This window comes from Oryctolagus cuniculus, chromosome 6 (assembly GCF_964237555.1).
Source record: "Oryctolagus cuniculus chromosome 6, mOryCun1.1, whole genome shotgun sequence".
Taxonomy (NCBI): domain Eukaryota; kingdom Metazoa; phylum Chordata; class Mammalia; order Lagomorpha; family Leporidae; genus Oryctolagus; species Oryctolagus cuniculus.
Window position 1 is genome coordinate 57,676,443 of NC_091437.1, and position 18,886 is coordinate 57,695,328.

General features: G+C 42.8%; 1 protein-coding gene across 10 annotated transcripts in view; it reads left to right on the forward strand.

Annotated features, from left to right (window-relative positions):
* The first annotated feature begins 1,620 nt into the window (after window positions 1-1,620).
* Window positions 1,621-18,886, forward strand: part of RANBP17 (RAN binding protein 17) — a 371,265-nt gene continuing 353,999 nt past the window's right edge. For 4 of the 10 annotated variants that reach the window (XM_070076410.1, XM_070076411.1, XM_070076413.1 and 1 more), the window contains exons 1-2: window positions 1,750-1,953; window positions 13,958-14,104. In XM_070076410.1, the coding sequence (XP_069932511.1) occupies window positions 1,936-1,953; window positions 13,958-14,104 (165 nt within the window). In that variant the 5' untranslated portion in view covers window positions 1,750-1,935. Of the gene's footprint in view, window positions 1,954-13,957; window positions 14,105-18,886 lie in introns of all 10 variants that reach the window. The other 6 variants (XR_011389899.1, XM_070076412.1, XM_070076414.1 and 3 more) reach the window with 4 other exon arrangements.

Below are 18,886 nucleotides of genomic sequence, written 5' to 3' on the forward strand. Positions count from 1 at the left end.
TGTGTAGGTTTTTTTTTTTTTTTTGACAGGCAGAGTGGACAGTGAGAGAGAGAGACAGTGAGAAAGGTCTTCCTTTGCTGTTGGTTCACCCTCCAATGGCTGCCACGGCCGGCACACTGTGGCTGGCGCAACTCGCTGGTCTGAAGCCAGGAGCCAGGTGCTTCTCCTGGTCTCCCATGGGGTGCAGGGCCCAAGCACTTGGGCCATCCTCCACTGTACTCCCCGGCCACAGCAGAGAGCTGGCCTGGAAGAGGGGTAACTGGGACAGAATCCAGCGCCCCGACCGGGACTAGAACCCGGTGTTCAGCGCCGCAAGGTGGAGGATTAGCCTAGTGAGCCTCGGCGCCGGCCTATGTGCAGTTCTATACCCAACAAAACTATCCCTTACACGAAGGTGAAATAAAGGTATTTTATATCAACAAAAATGAGTTAGCAGACCTGAACTATAAGAATTTAAGCTAATTTCCCCCTTAAATACCAAAGCACAACAACCCCAAATGGAAATGTTGAACTTTTTTTTTTTTTGACAGGCAGAGTGGACAGTGAGAGAGAGAGAGAGACAGAAAGGTCTTCCTTTGCTGTTGGTTCACACTCCAATGGCCGCTGTGGCCGGCGCGCTGCGGCCAGCGCACCACGCTGATCCGAAGGCAGGAGCCAGGTACTTCTCCTGGTCTCCCATGGGGTGCAGGGCCCAAGCACTTGGGCCATCCTCCACTGCACTCCCAGGCTACAGCAGAGAGCTGGCCTGGAAGGGGGGCAACCGGGACAGAATCCGGTGCCCTGACTGGGACTAGAACCCGGTGTGCCGGCGCCGCAAGGCAGAGGATTAGCCTATTGAGCCATGGCATGGGCTGAAATGTTGAACTTTCAAAAGAAATAGTACCAGAAAGGAGTGACTTTGACCCATCTCTTCTCCAGTAAGTCCTCGTTCCAGTGGAATCGTTTGGTGTAAAATATTAGTTCATAGGAAGTGGAATGTAGTCAAAGAGAGGTAAGCCAAAATTTTACAATTTAATGCCATTTAGAAACTGGTTAGTGTACTTTTTTTTCTTTTTAACATTTATTTATTTGAAAGGAAAAGTTACAGAGAGGCAGAGGCACAGAGAGAGAGAGAGACAGAGAGAGAGGTCTTCCATCTGCTGGTTCACTCCCAGATGGCTGCAACAGCCAGAGCTGGGCTCAATCCCGTATGGGGGAAGGGGTCCAAGGCCTTGGGCCATCTTCTGCTTTCCCAGGCCATAGCAGAGACCTGGATCAGAAGAGGATCAGCTGGGACTAGAACTGGCACCCATGTGGGATGCGGGCACTGTAGACGGCGGCTTTATCTGCTGAGCCACAGCGTCGTGCCCAGGTCAGTGTACTTTTAACCAAAGTCAAGTTAAAAATTTTCAAGAAAGAGTGGCAGTTGGGCTCGGAGTCAGCAGTCAGGGGCAGCACTTGGCATGTGTCAGTCAAAGGTTATGGCTGTCTGTCAGCGGCAAGTGGGTGTTAGGGGACTAGAACATTGGAGATGCAGGAGTCGGGAGCCATGGGGAACAGTTGTGCTGTGAGGGTCAGGGGTCAAGAGAGCCTCTGGCAGAGGGTCAATGGCTGACAGTTGGCCTGTGGTAGTTGCGTCAACAGGGTTCCGAGGTCACTTGGACAGCAGCGGTTGAAACCGGAGCTCGAGGGGCGGTTGGGATTCCTGCGCCCCCGGAGGACACGCCCCCTGAGGCCAGCCCCGCGCGTGCCGCCTCCGTCGCCCCGCCCCGTCCCTTTCTGCCCCGCCCCGTTCAGCGCTTCGAACGCCGACGCGGATCGCGACTGAGGCGACGGGGACCGAGCGAGCGAGCGGCGCAGGGACCCCGCGGGCGGCTAGGGGGTTCCGCGGCTCCCGCCTCCCCTTCTTCCCTAAGGGCGCTCCGGGCCGGCCGGCCGGCGCCGCCTCCCGGGAAAATGGCGCTGCACTTCCAGGTCAGTGCGCTCTGCACCGTGGGCCCGCGCTCCGCCGCCCTGGGAACCCGGCGGACGCTTGGATCTGGAGACCGAGGGCCGAGGCAAGCGGAGGAGGCCGCAGGGCCGTGGGCGGGAGCCCCCGCAGCTCAAGTCCGTATCCTCGCCTCCAGCCGGGGGTCGGGGCAGTGGTCGCGTAACGCGGCCCGAGCCAGAGGAAGGGGCAGCTCGAGTCCGGGGGTAGCGGGCGGAGGAGGCAGGGGCCAGGCTGCGGGCCGGGCCCCGGAAGGGTCGGGTGCTGGGGATCAGTGGGCTTCGGAACTCGCCGTCCCCGGCTTGGCGGCGCCCAGGCAGGTGGGAGCCCGCACCCGGCCGGCTTTGGCGCGTGCCGGCGGCCGCCGAGCCGAGCAGTCCCCTTCCCGCCTTGGCGCCACTGCTCAGTCGTCGGCGCCCTCCGCACGGTTGAGACGATCTCGAGAGGGGCCCGGGTCCGCCGGAGCAGCGTCGGCAGCAGTTGGACTTTAATTGGCCGGAGGAGGCAGCGGCTGTGTCTTTGGGGAGTTGCGATGGAAGGCTCCGCGGCAGTGTCATTGGTGGAGGAAACGGGGGCCGGGCGCTGTGCGGGAATCGCCGAGGCAAGGGAGGCTGGGTCGCGTGCCAGAGGAGGAAGGCCCGTGTGTCCTAGGGCTGCTCTGACATATGCATCCCCTTATTCCTCCCGCAGACGTGTTGAGCCCCGCACTGTGTTTCAAGCACCGGGCAAAGTTCTGGGGATAAAGGGTGACATCATCTTACTATCGCTGCCCTTACAGACAATTACGGGACAGGTGAAAAATATGATGGTGGAATTAGTCAATATCATGGGAGTGCTGAAAAAGGGCAGTCGGCCAAGTGTGTATACGGGTGTTGGGAGGCGGGAAAGCAACACTGTATCCTTCCCAGGCCGGGGGTTGTTTGAATTTCTTCCTCTTCGCTTATAGTATCGTACTGTGCTGGGCACTAAAGTTAACAGCTCGGAGCCAAGTCGGTCGTTTCTACTCTCAGCCTTGAGAACCTTGGAAGAATAGCAGGTGTTAGCTAAGTAAAAGGGAAAGGAAGGGTATCCAGGCAGAAGGACAGCGTGAGGCAGGGCGAAGAACTGTGCAAGAACAGGACATACTGCAGAAAGTTGGCTGTGCTTGGAGCACAGGGTTCATGTGACAGGAGGACCAGGGGAGGCTGTGGATGGCTTGAAATGACCCTATAGAGGAATTTCATAATATGGTGACAGCGTAGCTAAGTACCACATTCCCCCCTGTAGGTGTGTTTGGATTCCTTTCTGTTCATGCTGACTTACTACCTTATTTATTGATTCTTCTGGAGGATCTTTCTTTTCTAACTAATCACTGTTCTGACAGGTGATTGTGAGTTCCACACAGTATCTTTTGACTCCTCGTCATTTCTAAAGGTCCCTAGGTCAAAACAATGTATTTATTAGAACTTTAGTAAATATGTCCTCTGGGAAATTTTCACGGGAAGAATCTCACAGGGAGGATTTAGGGGTTGTAAATAGATAATCAGATGTTCACAGTGCAGGTATAAACCCTGAGAGTAAATTTCAAAGTGTGGTGGGACTTTGGAACTTTTTCAGACTTGGAAAGATAATAACGTGGTAAATCACCAAGTCCTGGAAGATTTCTTCCTCCTTAGGTACTGTATTAGAACAATTAACTGCTGATGTCAAAAGTACTCACCTAGGTTTCCCAGGAGTGTACTTCGTAGTGGGCGTGGCTTGCTTAATAGTGGAGGTGGACAAATGAACGATCAGACCATTTTGGTGACTTGAAAAAAAGCAAACACCTCAGTTTTCACTCTTTTTGAGAACTAGAATCATACTGTTAGCCAGTTGACTCAAGGAACATTTGTTAATACATGTTAAATATGTCTTATCCAAAATGCTTGAGACCAGAAGTGTTCAGATTTTGGATTTTGGAATATTTGCATATAACATGATTCTTGGAGCTGGGATTCAAGTCTAAATAGGAAATTCAGTTACATTTTATATACACCTGTACACATAGCAGGAAGGTTAATTTTATACATGTCAATGCTCACAATAAAGAGGTTTTGGAGCATTTTAGATTTTATATTTTTGGATTAGGCATGCTTTACCTTTAATACTTCCCAGTATTTTGAGTTTTCATGTGCTCATTGCGGAGTTGAACTCCACCATTGACTTGAGAGGTGTTCATATACAAGTTGACATTTTATCCTTTTTTTAAAAAATATTTATTTATTTGAAAGGCAGATTTGCAGAGAGAGAGAGAGACAGAGATATTCCATCCACTAGTTCACTCCTCAAATGGCTGGGGCTGGGCCAGGTTGAAGCCAGGAGACAGGAACTCCATCCAGGTCTCCCACATGGGTGCAGTGGTCCAAAGACTTGGGCCATCTTCTGCTTTCCTACACACATTAGCAGGGAACTGGATTGGAAGTGGAGCAGCCAGGACTGGAACCAGTACCTATATGAGATGGGCATTGCAGGTGGCAGCTTCACACTTTACGCCACACTGGCCCCTACATTTTATTCCTGAAGGCATTCAGCCATTGAACAGCTGTGGCTTTCCCAGGGTTACAGACTTAAAGTGGGGCTAGTAAGTCATACATTCCTATTCTTTACACTGCCTATACCTTACTGTCACCCAACAGGGTAGCTAGCCAAAAGTTATATTATCAAGATGATGAATAAAGGAATAGATTTGTGTAGAGTGAGCTTAGGGCACCACTCTACCGTCTTTTTTACTGCATGATATACATAAAAAGTTTTAATTGTGGAACTCATTATGTAAACTCTTTGTTGTCAGAGACCATCAATGTAGAGTTTCCAACCCTCACCTGCTTTGTCCTGGTTGCCTAGAGTGCAGGGGGATCAGTAGTTCAGGTATACATGTAGCCCACTCAGTACACATGCATTCTACCTGGAAAGCTGTGGGTTAGGGTACCCTGCCCCCCAAAAGAAGTAATGCATCTGGATTTTCTAAGGAGGCAGTCCAGATTGGGGGGTGGCGGGGCAGAGTGAGGAAAGAAAGAATTGGAATCAGGTAGCATATTGCCACTTTAGATAGAACAGAATCTTTGATGAGAATTAGAGGATAATGATAGGCAAAATTTAGGGTATCCAATTATGTGAAATTTTTGCTCTCAGCATTGTTCTAGAACCAGGAACTATGCTTCTTAATCCCTAGTTAGACTACTTGATTTTTTAAAAAATTTATTTTATTTATTTGAAAGGCAGAGCTAGAGAGGGAGAGGCAGAGAGAGAGGTCTTCCATCTGCTGGTTCACTCCCCAAATGGCCACAATGACTGGGGCTGGGCTAGGAGCTTCTTCTGGGTGCAGGGGCCCAAGCACTTGGGCCATCTTCCACTGCTTTCCTAGGCACCTTAACAGAGAGCTGGATTAGAAATGGAGCACCTGGGACTTACTGGTGCCCATATGGGATGCTGGCATCACAGGTGGCAGCCTTACCTACTACACCACAACACCAAACCCTAGACTACTTGATTTGACCTAGGTGTGATTGGGAACTCTTTATTATTATGATTTTTAATACAGTGGCAACATGATGAATATGGAAATGACTATGCTGGCACTGTGGACTTGAATGGGAGAAACAATAAAAAGATCAATGTGACCTTTTATAATAATCATTAACTAAAGAAATTATTTGCAATTTCTTATAGATCTGTTGTGTGGCAGGGACTGTGTTAGGCTTCCTCTATCTTCTATGTTAATGTCACATTTAATTTAGAAGGTAAATATTGCGATCTGTAATTTCAACAGTGAAGCTCAGAAAGGTCAAATAAGTAGCCCAAGGTCACTTCATAAGTGACAAACGCACAAGCTTGTGTTTACTTCATGGGACCAGTGGTTCTCAGATCTAACTGTGAGACCCTCTGGTTTCCTTCACAAAGCAGCCCCTGAAGCTCTTGAGTCCACAATTGGGAAATACTGTGTGATTGATCTACTACCTGTGAATAGCTTGTGGCGGTGCAGAGTCTGAGTTTGATGGAAAAAGGATTGGTAGGACTTTATGACAAGTTAGATAGATACCTGGAATTAGCTAGATTGTGTGGTTTGGGGACATAGACTTCAAGACTACCCTTACTTCTGACACCAATTGCAAGTTGCATGGTTTCCACAAAACACCTTCAGATAGTTCATCAGAAGGTGCTAGAGAATTTAATTAAAGCTGTTGTACTCACAGTGGCAATTCTATTACAGAGAGAGGATATAGATTAAATTGGTAAAAGGAAGAAGATGCATATGGCATCTTCTGGGAGGGCTCCAGAACAAGTCCACTGTTGTCCTCAGGACAACAAGCATTGATGTGTGTCAGTATGCACTGAATATTGCAAACCTAGAAGCTCACTTGAGCATGAGTATCCAGGGTTTTATTGATTTTTATTTCTTAGGCATGATTGATTGTCCATGTTGTTGAACTCGGTGTTTTGGTGGGCTGATACCTTGTTCCAAAGTCACTACCCTAAAATGCATAGTTGGTCTTTCTAGTGTGGCCAACCCCCAATGTACAGCTATTAGGTATGGTCAGCCCCTGTCCTAAACAAAAACACTACTATCAAGTATGATATAGAGAAACTTGCAGATAAATATAAAGACAATGAACATACAGGATTAAAAGTGTAGACCAAGGACATCACCTGCAGGTAGATGGAGATTTAAGTTAAAGGGTGAAGAAGTGGCAGATTGTGAGGAGGCAGCATGTACTTGCTATATAGTCTTATGCCTGACTCAGAATTGACCATTTCCTCTAGTTTTTTTTTTTTTTTTTAGGATTTATTTATTTTATTTGAAAGGCAGAGTTACACAGAGAGAGAAGAAGAGGGGGAGAGGGAGAGAGTGTAGGAAAGAGGGAGAGAGAGAGGTCTTCCATCTGCTGGTTCACTCCCCAGCTGGCCACAATGGCTGGAGCTGCGCCCATTCGAAGCCAGAAGCCAGGAGTTTCTTCCCGGTCTCCCACACAGGTGCAGGGGCCTATGGACTTGGGCCATCTTCTACTGCTTTCCTGGGCCATAGCAGAGAGCTGTATTAGAAGAGGAGCAGCTGGGATACAAACTTGTGCCCATATGGGATGCTGCACTGTAGGTGGCAGCTTTACCAGCTACACCACAGCACCGGCCCCTCCTCTATTGTTTATCTTGAGCAGCTTGTATTTATATGATCCCTCAGCTTCAATTTTTTTTATCTGGAAAATATATACTGAAAACATGTGTTTTATAGGAGCCTGTTTTTCAGGATTGGTTTGAAGATGGAAATACAGCAGAAATACTTTTGTATGCTGTAAAGTATCCAATTCAGTGTATTTTAAAAATTTTTTAAAATAATTTTATTTATTTGAAAGGCAGAGTTACAAAAAGAGAGGGAGAGACAGATCTTCCATCTGCTAGTTAATTACCAAATGGCTACAATGGCCAGGGCTGGGGCAGAGCCAAGCCAGGAGCTAGGAGCTTCACCCAGGCCTCCTATGGTGGTGGCAGGGGTCAAAGCACTTGGGTCTTCCTTTGCTTCTTTCACAGGCACATTTGCAGGAACTGGATTGAAGTAGAGCATCTGGGACACGAACCAGTGCCCATATGGAATGCTGGTGTTGCAGGTGGTGGGTTAACCTGCCATGCCACAATGCCAACCCCTCATTGTGTGTTTAAAATATGTATTTATTTTAAAGAGCAAGAGAGAGAGAGAGAGAGAGAGAGAGAGAGAGAGATTCATTGATCTTCCACCTGCTGGTTCATCCCCCAAATGCCCACACCATGTGGAACTGTGCCAGGCTAAAGCCAGGAGCCTAGAATTCCATCCAGGTCTCCCATGTGAGTGGCAGGAACTCAAGTGCTTGGACCATCACTTGCTACCTTCCAGGATGTACATTAGTAGGAAGCTGGATCGGAAGCAGAGTAGCTAGCACTTGAAACCAGGCACTGTGATATGGGATGCAGGCATTCCACCTGGCAGCTTACTGTCCACCTCCAAGGAAGAGTACCAAGAAACTCAGGGAAACAGCTTCGGGGATGCTCAGGAAAAGGTATTTAGAGGAAGAAGAAACAAAGTTTTTGGAAATGAGTAACTTCAAAATGAAGGAGGTTTTAATATTGGCAAGCATGATTCAAGAAGGCAGAAAAATGGAGCATCCATTTAGTGGTTAGGACACTCATGGCTGGTATCAGAATACTTGGGTTCAGTAACTGGCTCTGTTTTTTTTTTTTTTTTTTTTTTTTTTAATGGTTATTTTATTTATTTGAAAGGCAGAGTGACAGAACGGGAGAGACAGAGAGAGAAATAGATCTTCATCTGCTGGTTGATTCCCCAAATGACTGCAATAGCTGGGGCTGTGCCATGTTGAAGCCAGGAACCAGGAATTTCCTTCTATGTCTCCCATGTAGGTGGCAGAGACCCAAGTACTTGGGCTATTTTTGCTCTCCTTGCAGGCACATTAGCAGAGAGCTGCATGTTCCAGTTTGGGATGGCAGCCTCATAGGTGATGGCTAAACTCATGGCTAGACCTGCTGCATCATGATGCCAGCCACTGGCTCCTCTGGGTTCTGACTCCTGCTTCTTGCTAATACAGGCCTTTGGAGGCAGTAATGACAGTTCAGTTGTCCCGCGCATGAGACCTGGATGGAGTTCCTGGATCTTGGCTTCAGCTTGGCCAGTCCTGGCTTTTATAGGCATTTGGACAATAAACCAGTTGATGGTAATTCTCTCTGTTTCTGAAATATATTAATATTTTTTAAAAGAAAAGTTATAGGGAAGTTGTTGGAAAAGGCTCTAAATTCAGTTCAAGAGGGATTTTTGTGGTTCACCTATTTGTAGGGAATATTTTTTCCCTTTACTATCTTTTTTCAGATTTATTCAAATGTAATTGACACATAATGAGATGAACATATTTAATCTGCAATTGGATGAGTTTTGGGCTATGTATACATGTGTGAAACTATTGCCAAAATCAAGAAAATGAACTTATCACTTCCAAAAATGTCCTTGTGCCCCTTGGCAATCCCTTGCAGCCCCACTCTGGTCTCACTTTTTTGTTGTCTACCTCCCCCAGCGATGAAATTACTTATCTGCTGTCTGTGACTAAAGAATGTACACACATACACACACACACACACACTTTTTGTCTGACTTTTTTTACTCAGCATTCATCTGTTGATAGATACATGTGTTGCAATTGTTATATACAAAGAAGTCACATCTTTCTGGGGGCAGTTGTATGCCAAGTACAAAGGCCAGAAATAAGTCCAAAATAATTTGGAAGTTCCTTATTTCAACAGAAGTCAGGATTACTGAATTGTCTCCCAGGGTATAGAAGTTGGGTGTTGTCTATTTATATTTGATAGGTCCTCCATGGGAAGTACATGATGTCCAGGTCTCTTTGTTCTACCTATTTTTTTAAAAAATAATTTATTTGAGAGAGTGGTTCCATCTGCTAGTTCACTTCCCAAATGCCTGCAACAGCTGGGCCTGGGTAAAGGTGAGAGCCAGGAGCTCTGAATACAGTCTGGGTCTTCTGTGTGATTGGAGGGAACACAATCACTTGAGCTGTTGGTGTTGCCTGCCAGGGTCTACACAGTGTTTACATTGGCAGGAAGTTGGAGGCAAGAATTCAGCTCAGGCATGTAGGATGCAGGGTCTTAATTGCTAGGCTGAACATCTGCTCTGTACCTATTAGTTATGTATACAGGCTTCCAGTATTGATGTTAGCCCTTATAGAAGCTTTAGTAACTCAAACCTGATTGGACAACAAATTGAGAAGGGATCCATTTCTCTGAGGAATGCAGATATTAACCCTATTCTTAGATACCAGTGTATGTGTAAAACATACAGATTTATCATTAAAAATTTTTTTTTATTTGAGAGAGATTGGGAGACAGGCAGAATTCCCATTTGCTGATTCACTCTCCAAATGCCCACAACAGCCATGGTTGGGCTAGGTCCAGGCCACGAGCCTGGATCTCAATCTGAGTCTTCCAAAATTGAACAGCAGGGACACAAATAATTGAGCTATCATCTGTTGCCTTCCAGGTTGTGCATTATCAGGAAGCTGGACTAGGGCTAGGACTCAAACTGGACACTCAGATATAGAAAGCAGGTGTCCCAAAGGCTTTTTAACTGCTGCGCCAAATGTTCAGGTGCTACGTTTCCACCAGGATTAGGGTGTTTATTTATGTATTTTTTTTCTAAAAGGACTTAACAATACTGGGCATGTATTTGATTGATACCATTACAGTGAAGGAATAAGTTGATTTTTCCATTTGAATCTTGTAAGAGAAAATTCAAACCTTTCCCTTTTTATCTTGTGCTATGTTTCATTGTTTAAGAATTTAGAAAAGAAGGGTTGTTGTTAACATTGTTGAGCTAAATACTATTTAAATCCATTCCTTATTTGTTCTCTCTTGAGGGTCTTTAAATTAGCATAATAAAAATAATCCCCAAACTTTTCTATTATCTTACCAAATCGATTTACTTACGTATCATTGAGTTGACTAATATTCATATTTATATTTGTTTCCTAGTGCTGTTGTAACAAATTACCATAGACTGAGTGGCTTGAAACATGAAATCTTCCCCTTTTCCTTAGATTTGGGGTCCCTCTAAATTCAAGATGATCTATGAGATTCTTAAGGATTTATTAAAGATCTGAGTACCAGATAAAGTCATCACATTTATCGGTACTGGGTTTAGGAGTTGGACATATTTTTTAGGGAGACATAATTGAACCCAATACAATATTATTATTAGGTAATATTAACAATAAATCAGCCTTTATGGTATATATTGGGTACCTGGTGGTGATTTGTTTAGTCCTCCAAATAAACCTATGATATAGGCACTGTTATTAGTCTCATTTTTGCTGCCTTTTGTTAAACAAGTCTTATCACTAATTTTTGACTTAGTTTTTTTTTCTAAGTCAAAATACTTTTTCAAAGAATCTTTGGCCCAGATAAATGCATGGCAACAGAATCAGTTTATTGTTAGATTATTCAGGGTATTATCAATTCTAAGAGTTGGACCTTCAAATTTATTAGATAAGGGAAAAGACTTCTGGGATTGATCACAAAAGATGAAAAGATAACCCTTTTCATTTTTGTATTTATTATCCTTGAGAAAATATGAGAGTTCATATATATACATTCATATAAAATTTATGAATATATAATATTTCTGTGTATTTTAATATTGCAAACAGTATTACAAAGACATTTCAGAAAGTTTGGAAAACTGGAATTAAAAGATAAGTCTATTTTGCTGCAAGATTCATGCATACTTTTGGCATGGGCATTTTGGAGCAGTGGTTAATACACTGCTTGGAATGTCTGCATCCCATATGAGCAGTGCCTGGGTTGAGGGTTGGTGTTGTGGCATGGTAGGTAGAGCTGCAATGCCAGGATCCCATATGGGTGCCAGTTTGAGTCCTGGCTGCTCCACTCCTGATCCAGCTTCCTTCTGATGTACCTGGGAAAGCAGTGGAGGATGGCCCAAATGGTTGGGCCTCTGTACCCATGCGGGAGACCCAGATGAAGCTCTTGGCTCCTGGCTTCAGCCTGGCCCACCCCTGGCCACCTGGGGAGTGAACCAGTGGATGGAAGATCTCTCTCTCTCTCTCTCTCTATCTCTCCCCACCTCTCTCTAACTCTGCCTTTCAAATAAATCCTTTTTTTTTTTTTTTTTTTTTTTTTTTGGTTAAAGTGTCTGGGTTTGAGTCCCTGTTATGCTTCTGATCCCAGTTTCCTGCTGATGTGACTCTGGGAAGCATTAGGTGATGACCTAAGTAGTTGGGTCCCTGAAACCCATGTAGGAGACTCTAGGCCAGCCCTGGCTGTTGTAGGCCTTTGGGGAATATACCAGTGGATGGAAGATTTTTCTCCATAACCCCTGCCTTTTAAGTAAATAAAAATGAATTATAAAAAGTTATTTTTAAAATAATATGTATTTTCCGTGAACTTTTGAAGATACCCTCATTGTAAGGTTTTGGACTTTGGCCAGTCTTGGTGGGGGAAATGTTCAAAATGGGGCTTATTTGAGATCCTATATTTTAATCCATTTGCAAACTCACTTTTGGACTTCTATTTTCATGCTAGCAAAAAATTACCAAGTCTAGGATAGTGGGCTGTGTCCTGAATAGGAAAGTGGAACATGTTGTAAAGGAGCTAAAAGAAGATAGAAGTAAAAAGAATACTGGGAGATAGAGGAGGTCTCATTTCAGTGTTACTTGTGTATTTCTATTAGGAGAAAGTATATGTATTTGAGGGAATATGTAGACTAGTGTAGCTGTAAGGTCGTAATACAAAATCAGACCAGAAAGGATTTTTTCAAGCATGGTCATTTTTTTACATGCTTGCATGATATTAAAATCTGTGCCACTATTTTTAACCTCTAAAGAATAATTCTAATTAAAATCAACGTGAAATAGTTTGTTTTAGTAAAGAGGCCTTTAGCAAAAATTCTTCTAAACTGAAATGAACATTCCTCATTTTAAAGTTATTCTTCCAGATTATTTCTGTTGCGTCTGTATCTTCAGACGATTGTGTTTATGAAAAAAATAAATTAGTCTTTGTGCTAATCAAGTAGGAGCTGCAATATGATAACTAGTTATTACAGTGCTGGAAATATCATGGGGTCAAGTGATAGTTCCTGAAAACGTGAAGTAGTTTATCTGTAGCAGTGTGAGTCATTAGTTTACAAGCCCCAAATCAGCATGTATTTACAAAAAAAGATGGGACAACTGATATTTTTATAATTTTAAAATTTGAAATTTTACAGTTAACCTGTAACTTATGTATGATCACTCCCCCTACCCATTTGTAGCTTCATCTGGTCTCTCCTCCTTACTGCTTGTTTACCAGCCATACTGACCTTTTAATGCTTTGAAATGACTACATTCTCCTATAGGACCCTGGGAAATGCTGTTTCTTTGCCTTTAATATCTTCTAGTCTTTTGTTCATCTGGTTCACTCTTTTAGGTTTCAGCATAAATGTTATTTTTCTAGGTACACCTTTCCTAACTCCTTGGATTAAGCAAGTCCTCCCTGTATGTACTTTACTTTTTCATTACAGAATTGTCAGTGTTTTTTTTTTTTTTAAGATTTATTTATTTATTTGAAAGAGTTATACAGAGAGAGGAGAGGCAGAGAGAGAGAGAGAGAGAGAGAGAGAGGTCTTCCATCTGCTGGTTCACCTCCCCAATTGGCTGCAATGGGCGAAGCTGCGGCGATCTGAAGCCAGGAGCTTTTTCCAGGTCTCTCATGCCGGTGCAGGGGCCCAAGGAATTGGGCCATCTTCTGCTTTCCCAGGCCATAGCAGAGAGCTGGATTGGAGGTGGAGCAACCGAGTCTCAACCGGCGCCCTTATGGGATGCCGGCACTGCTGGCCAGGGCATTAACCCACTGAGCCACAGCGCTGGCCCCAGAATTGTTAATTTTTAAGTAAATAAATCAGGTAGGAAGTGTGTCTGTTTTGTTTGCCCCTGTGTCTCCTAGTAAGTAGTTGGAGCTCAAGAAACATATATCTATATAGTTATTTATTATTATACATTTCATATTAATTACTTCCAATTGAAGATTAGGTGAATATTCCTCAGTTGTGTAGTTAAATGGATTGTGAACTATGGAAATTTAATTTACACTTGCATATAATATAGTATATGTTATACTATATTGTATGTATTATATATATAATATATATTATATAATATATTATATAATATATAACACATAATATTATATATTATAATATATTATATATATTATATAATAATATATTATACATATAATATATAATATATACTATATTATACAATATAGTATAATATAGTATGATATATATTATACAGTATATGATATAGTATATATTCTGTTAAATATTGAAATATATATTGAAAAATATCATACAGGCATGATATTTGCATAATTTGCCTTATGTGGTTAATTTTTTATTCAAGTTAAATGTTAAACTTTTTTTTTTTCCTCAAGAATTTGGCTGAATTGGAAGCGCTATGTACTCATCTCTACATAGGGACTGATCTTACACAAAGAATAGAGGCTGAGAAAGCACTCTTGGAACTTATTGACAGCCCGGAATGTCTCAGCAAGTGTCAACTTCTGTTAGAACAAGGAACAGTAAGTATTTGATAACAGCAGTTAACCATGAAAGATCAGTAGTTGCATGTCAGTGTTAACGAACTCATGCGTGTAGCAGTGATAACTGATAGACGCTCACACTTGTCTTTTTACTGTAGTTTATTTCATTATCAAAGAGATTAATCACGGGAAGAATTGAAAAGCCTGCGAAGCAAACTAAATGAAGAGTGAGGAGGTGGAAGTAAGGGTGAATGGAAATAGTTTCTGATTCCTCTAGCCATTTTTATGTCTCATGTTAATGGGCAAAAATCACAGTTATAGCAAGTTGCCTAACAATTTTATAAAAGATTTGGTGGAAGGAGCAGATTATAATTAATTTTGAAACATAAAAAGATTATTCAGAAGAATGCTGACTAGCTCTTGCCTACCTCCCTTCTAGATACATAGCCATTCATTAGGCAATCATTTAGTAAAGACTTAAATATAAAACTTTTTTTTAAAGATATATTTTATTTATTTGAAAGTCAGAGTTACACAGAGAGAAAAGGAGAGGCAGAGAGAGAGACAGAGAGAGAGGTCTTCCATCCGCTGGCCAGAGCTGAACTGATCCAAAGCCAGGAGCCAGGAGCTTCTTCCTGGTCTCCCATGTGGGTGCAGGGGCCCAAGGGCTTGGGCCATCTTCTACTGCTTTCCCAGGCTATAGCAGAGAGCTGGATCAGAAGTGGAGCAGCCGGGCCTCAAACTGGCACCCATATGGGATGCCGGCACCGCAGGCGGAGGCCTAGCCCACCATGCCACAATGCTGGCCGCAAATGTAAAACTTTGAAGATTTTAAAGGCACTGTACTGTTTACTTGGTTTATGTTCATAAATTAGGTGGCTCATTGTTTAGTTGAAAAGGAACAGCTATATACATAAAGAGCTTTGAAATGATATGGTGAGCACTATGCTAAAATTAGAGCTTAGAAGGCAAATTTTACTGAAAAAGACCAGCTAGTAACTATTTTAGGCTATGTGGGCCAATAGGCAGATATTTTCTTAAGTATATCCATAATAAGAGAAAACAAATTTGCATGATTTTATTGATGAAATTCAGACTACAATGATTGAATAAAAGTTAATTTAACTTTTTTTATAGAGTTTTTTTTTTAAAGATTTATTTATTTATTTGAAAGAGTTACACTGAGAGAGAAGGAGCGGTAGAGAGAGAGAAAGAGATCTTCCATCCACTGGTTCACTCCCCAATTGGCCGCAACGGCCAGAGCTGTGCCGATCTGAAGCCAGGAGCCAGGAGCTTCTTCCGAGTCTCCCATGCGGGTGCAGGGGCCCAAGCACTTGGGCCATCTTGTACTGCTTTCCCAGGCCATAGCAGAGATCTGGATCAGAAGAGGAGCAGCTGGGCCTCAAACTGGCACCCAAATGGGATGCCGGTGCTTCAGGCCAGGGTGTTAACCCACTGTGCCACAGCGCCGGCACCTATAAGAGATCTTCTAATGAAAATAATAGGGCCGGCGCTGCGGCTCACTAGGCTAATCCTCCGCCTAGCGGCGCCGGCACACCGGGTTCTAGTCCCGGTAGGGGCGCCGGATTCTGTCCTGGTTGCCCCTCTTCCAGGCCAGCTCTCTGCTGTGGCCAGGGAGTGCAGTGGAGGATGGCCCAGGTGCTTGGGCCCTGCACCCCATGGGAGACCAGGAAAATCACCTGGCTCCTGGCTCCTGCCATTGGATCAGCGCGGTGCGCCGGCCGCGGCAGCCATTGGAGAGTGAACCAACGGCAAAGGAAGACCTTTCTCTCTGTCTCTCTCTCTCACTGTCCACTCTGCCTGTCAAAACAAAAAAAAAAAACAAAAAAAAAAAAAAACAAAAAAACTATCCTTTGAGGAATAACATTTTGCTTAATCGGTGTTCATATTGGTATTTCCTATCAACATTGTTTGCAAATGTTCATTTGTTAATGTATAATGGAATTTTACATATATCGTATCTTTTCCCAAAGATAGGTACTATTGAATACTAATATCAGTCCTTGAGCATATGATTTCAATTAAGTGTATTCATTACTTAGAAGGCATTTATAGAATTCTATTAAATCTTCTTTGATATTTGCCTTTTAGCATGTCATTACATTTCAGATTAATTACTTCCAACGAAGATTAGGAGGAGGTTCCTCATTTGTACAGTTAAATGGATTTTGAACTATGGAAACTTCCTTTATACTTGCATCAGGGTCTGAAACTGCTACTGAAACTGTAGTTGGTGCCCAGAGAATATATCTGGGAATTGAGGTCTCACTACTTGTTTTAACTTTTCAGTGTATGAATATATAAAGCAGCTGTACGTTACTTGCAACTCAAACAGTGTTGGTTATCTAAATGACTTTACTGCAGTATGAGTTCTATTTATTAAGTATTGAGAACTGTTTGTCTTTTAGGCAGTTTTGTAATTTTAGGTTGAATTCATCAAGAGACAGTTTTCAGCAAAAGGTTATTTCCAAAGCCATTTAGTGTTGAACATAAAGGTTTGTTCTTCTCATTCAGAAAAATTTAGTATCTGCCCTGAGCAAAAAAAATTGCAGTAAGACATTACAATGATAATCTATTAAACCATTATGTGATAGGCAAGTCAGGATATTCCATTTCTGTGTCTGAAAGAAAGTCACAGACTGAAGATAAGTTCATAAAAGTGAATGAAATCCACTGTTAACACCACTGATTCATTAACTTATTATAGATTAAAATTTTTTACTACAAAATGTCTGCAAATGACTAGCACAATGAATAACCATAGGTTTTATACATCTTACTTTTTTATATAAGCTTTTTAAAAATTGTCTAGGTAAGCTTTTTTCTGCTCCGTATGTTTTTACCACCAATGTAACATCTTAACAGGTTCTACTTCAGTTTAGATTGATGATTCCTCAGCTTCTTTGAAAATTTTCTGTCCTCAAGTTCTTTTTTTTTTCTTTTAAGATTTATTTATTTGAAAGAGTTACACAGAGAGTGAAGGAGAGGCAGAGAGAGAGAGGTCTTCCGTCTGCTGATTCACTCCCCAATTGGCCACAACGGCTGGAGCTGTGCCGATCCAAAGCGAGGAGCCAGGAGCTTCTTCCAGGTGTCCCATGTGGGTCCAGGGGCCTAACCAATTGGGCCATATCTGCTTTCCCAAGGCCTCAAGTTCTACATCAATTCTTCATAGAGGCTAATTCACTTGTCACCTCACACTGACTTCTAGAATAAATAGCAAATAGTGGTAGTATTAACATTATGAGCAAAGTTAGTAACATCTGTCCATTCATTAAGAGCTAAGGAGAACCCTTCCAAATCATCTGTCTTGTTTTATAAATTGCCTTTTAATGTTGCATCAGTGTCCTCAACTCTTTGAAGGCACTTGTTCTTACAAAAGACTAGTAGTCTCTGAAGTTTATTCTCCCTGCACGTGTAACTTGGGCTGCTGGGATAAAGCAGTAGTCATTTAATTAATTCATGACTGGTGAGTTAAACAGATGAGCCACTGAAATTTAGGTTACAACTTAATTTTTGTAAAGAAATTCTACTGTGGGCCGGCGCCATGGCTCACTTGGCTAATCCTCCGCCTGTGGTGCCAGCACCCCGGGTTCTAGTCCCGGTTACGGTGCTGGGTATTACTCCCGGTTGCTCCTCTTCCAGTCCAGCTCTCTGCTGTGGCCAGGGAAGGCAGTGGAGGATGGCCCAAGTGCTTGGGCCCTGCACCTGCATGGGAGACCAGGAGGAAGCACCTGGCTTCGGATTGGTGCAGCGCGCCGGCAGTAGCAGCCATTTGTGGGGTGAACCAACGGAAGGAAGACCTTTCTCTCTGTCTCACTGTCTAACTCTGCCTGTCCAAAAAAAAAAAAAGTCTATTGTGATGAAATGTTCTGTGTATATTTTTCCACTTTTTCTGAATGTTGATTTCTTGTGATTTGAGGTTATTATGGTGAGTGCTTAGTCTTAACATTGTCAACATATGTTGTATTCTTCTGGGACAGCTATGGTACCATTGCATAAAAAGCATGTTGATTTGCCATCTAATTCAGTAACAAAATAATCTACATTCTGCTTACCTTAAAAGGTAGACATTTGAAGTCTACTTTTCTCTCTTTTTGTTTAGATTTAATGGATATGCTCTAGTAGTAATGAAATGTACATGTCATGTCATGGCAATACCCATAGCATTCTAGGTGCTGAGGAGTTAGAACTATTTTCACTGTGTTTATGGTGCTCTGAGCAACAACAGTAGGTAGCAAAGAGTACCATATATGGTTTCTGTTCTGCCATGATAATGTGAAAGCAGCCATAGGCAATATGTAAATGTACAGATGTGGCTGTTTTAATAAACTTTATTTGTGGACACTGAAATTTGAATTTCATGATTTCCACATGTCACAAAATATTGTTTTTTTCTCCAGTTGTTTAAAATTGTAAAAACCATTCTTAGCTCAGAGGCTGTGCTAAAACAGACAGGATGTGGTCCATGGACCATAGTTTACCAACCTCTGGGTCTAGGGAAAAAAAAAAAAAAAAGAGAGGACATTTTCAAAAAATTCCTAAGGGTTAATAACTGAACTGAACTTTAAAGGATGAACATCTATTTAGAGGGCTTGGATATACTATTAAGCCAGTTGATGACCAGAGAGAGTAGTCAGATGCGGGTATGAAGGAACATAGGGGTGAGGATGGGGAAGGATTGAAAAGAACTGAAAGGCTGTCATGATTGGAGCACTGTGAAGAGTGAAGCAAATGATTATGAAGGGATAATCAGAGACCAGATGGATATGCATTGATTAGAATAGTAACAGAAATGTGTAG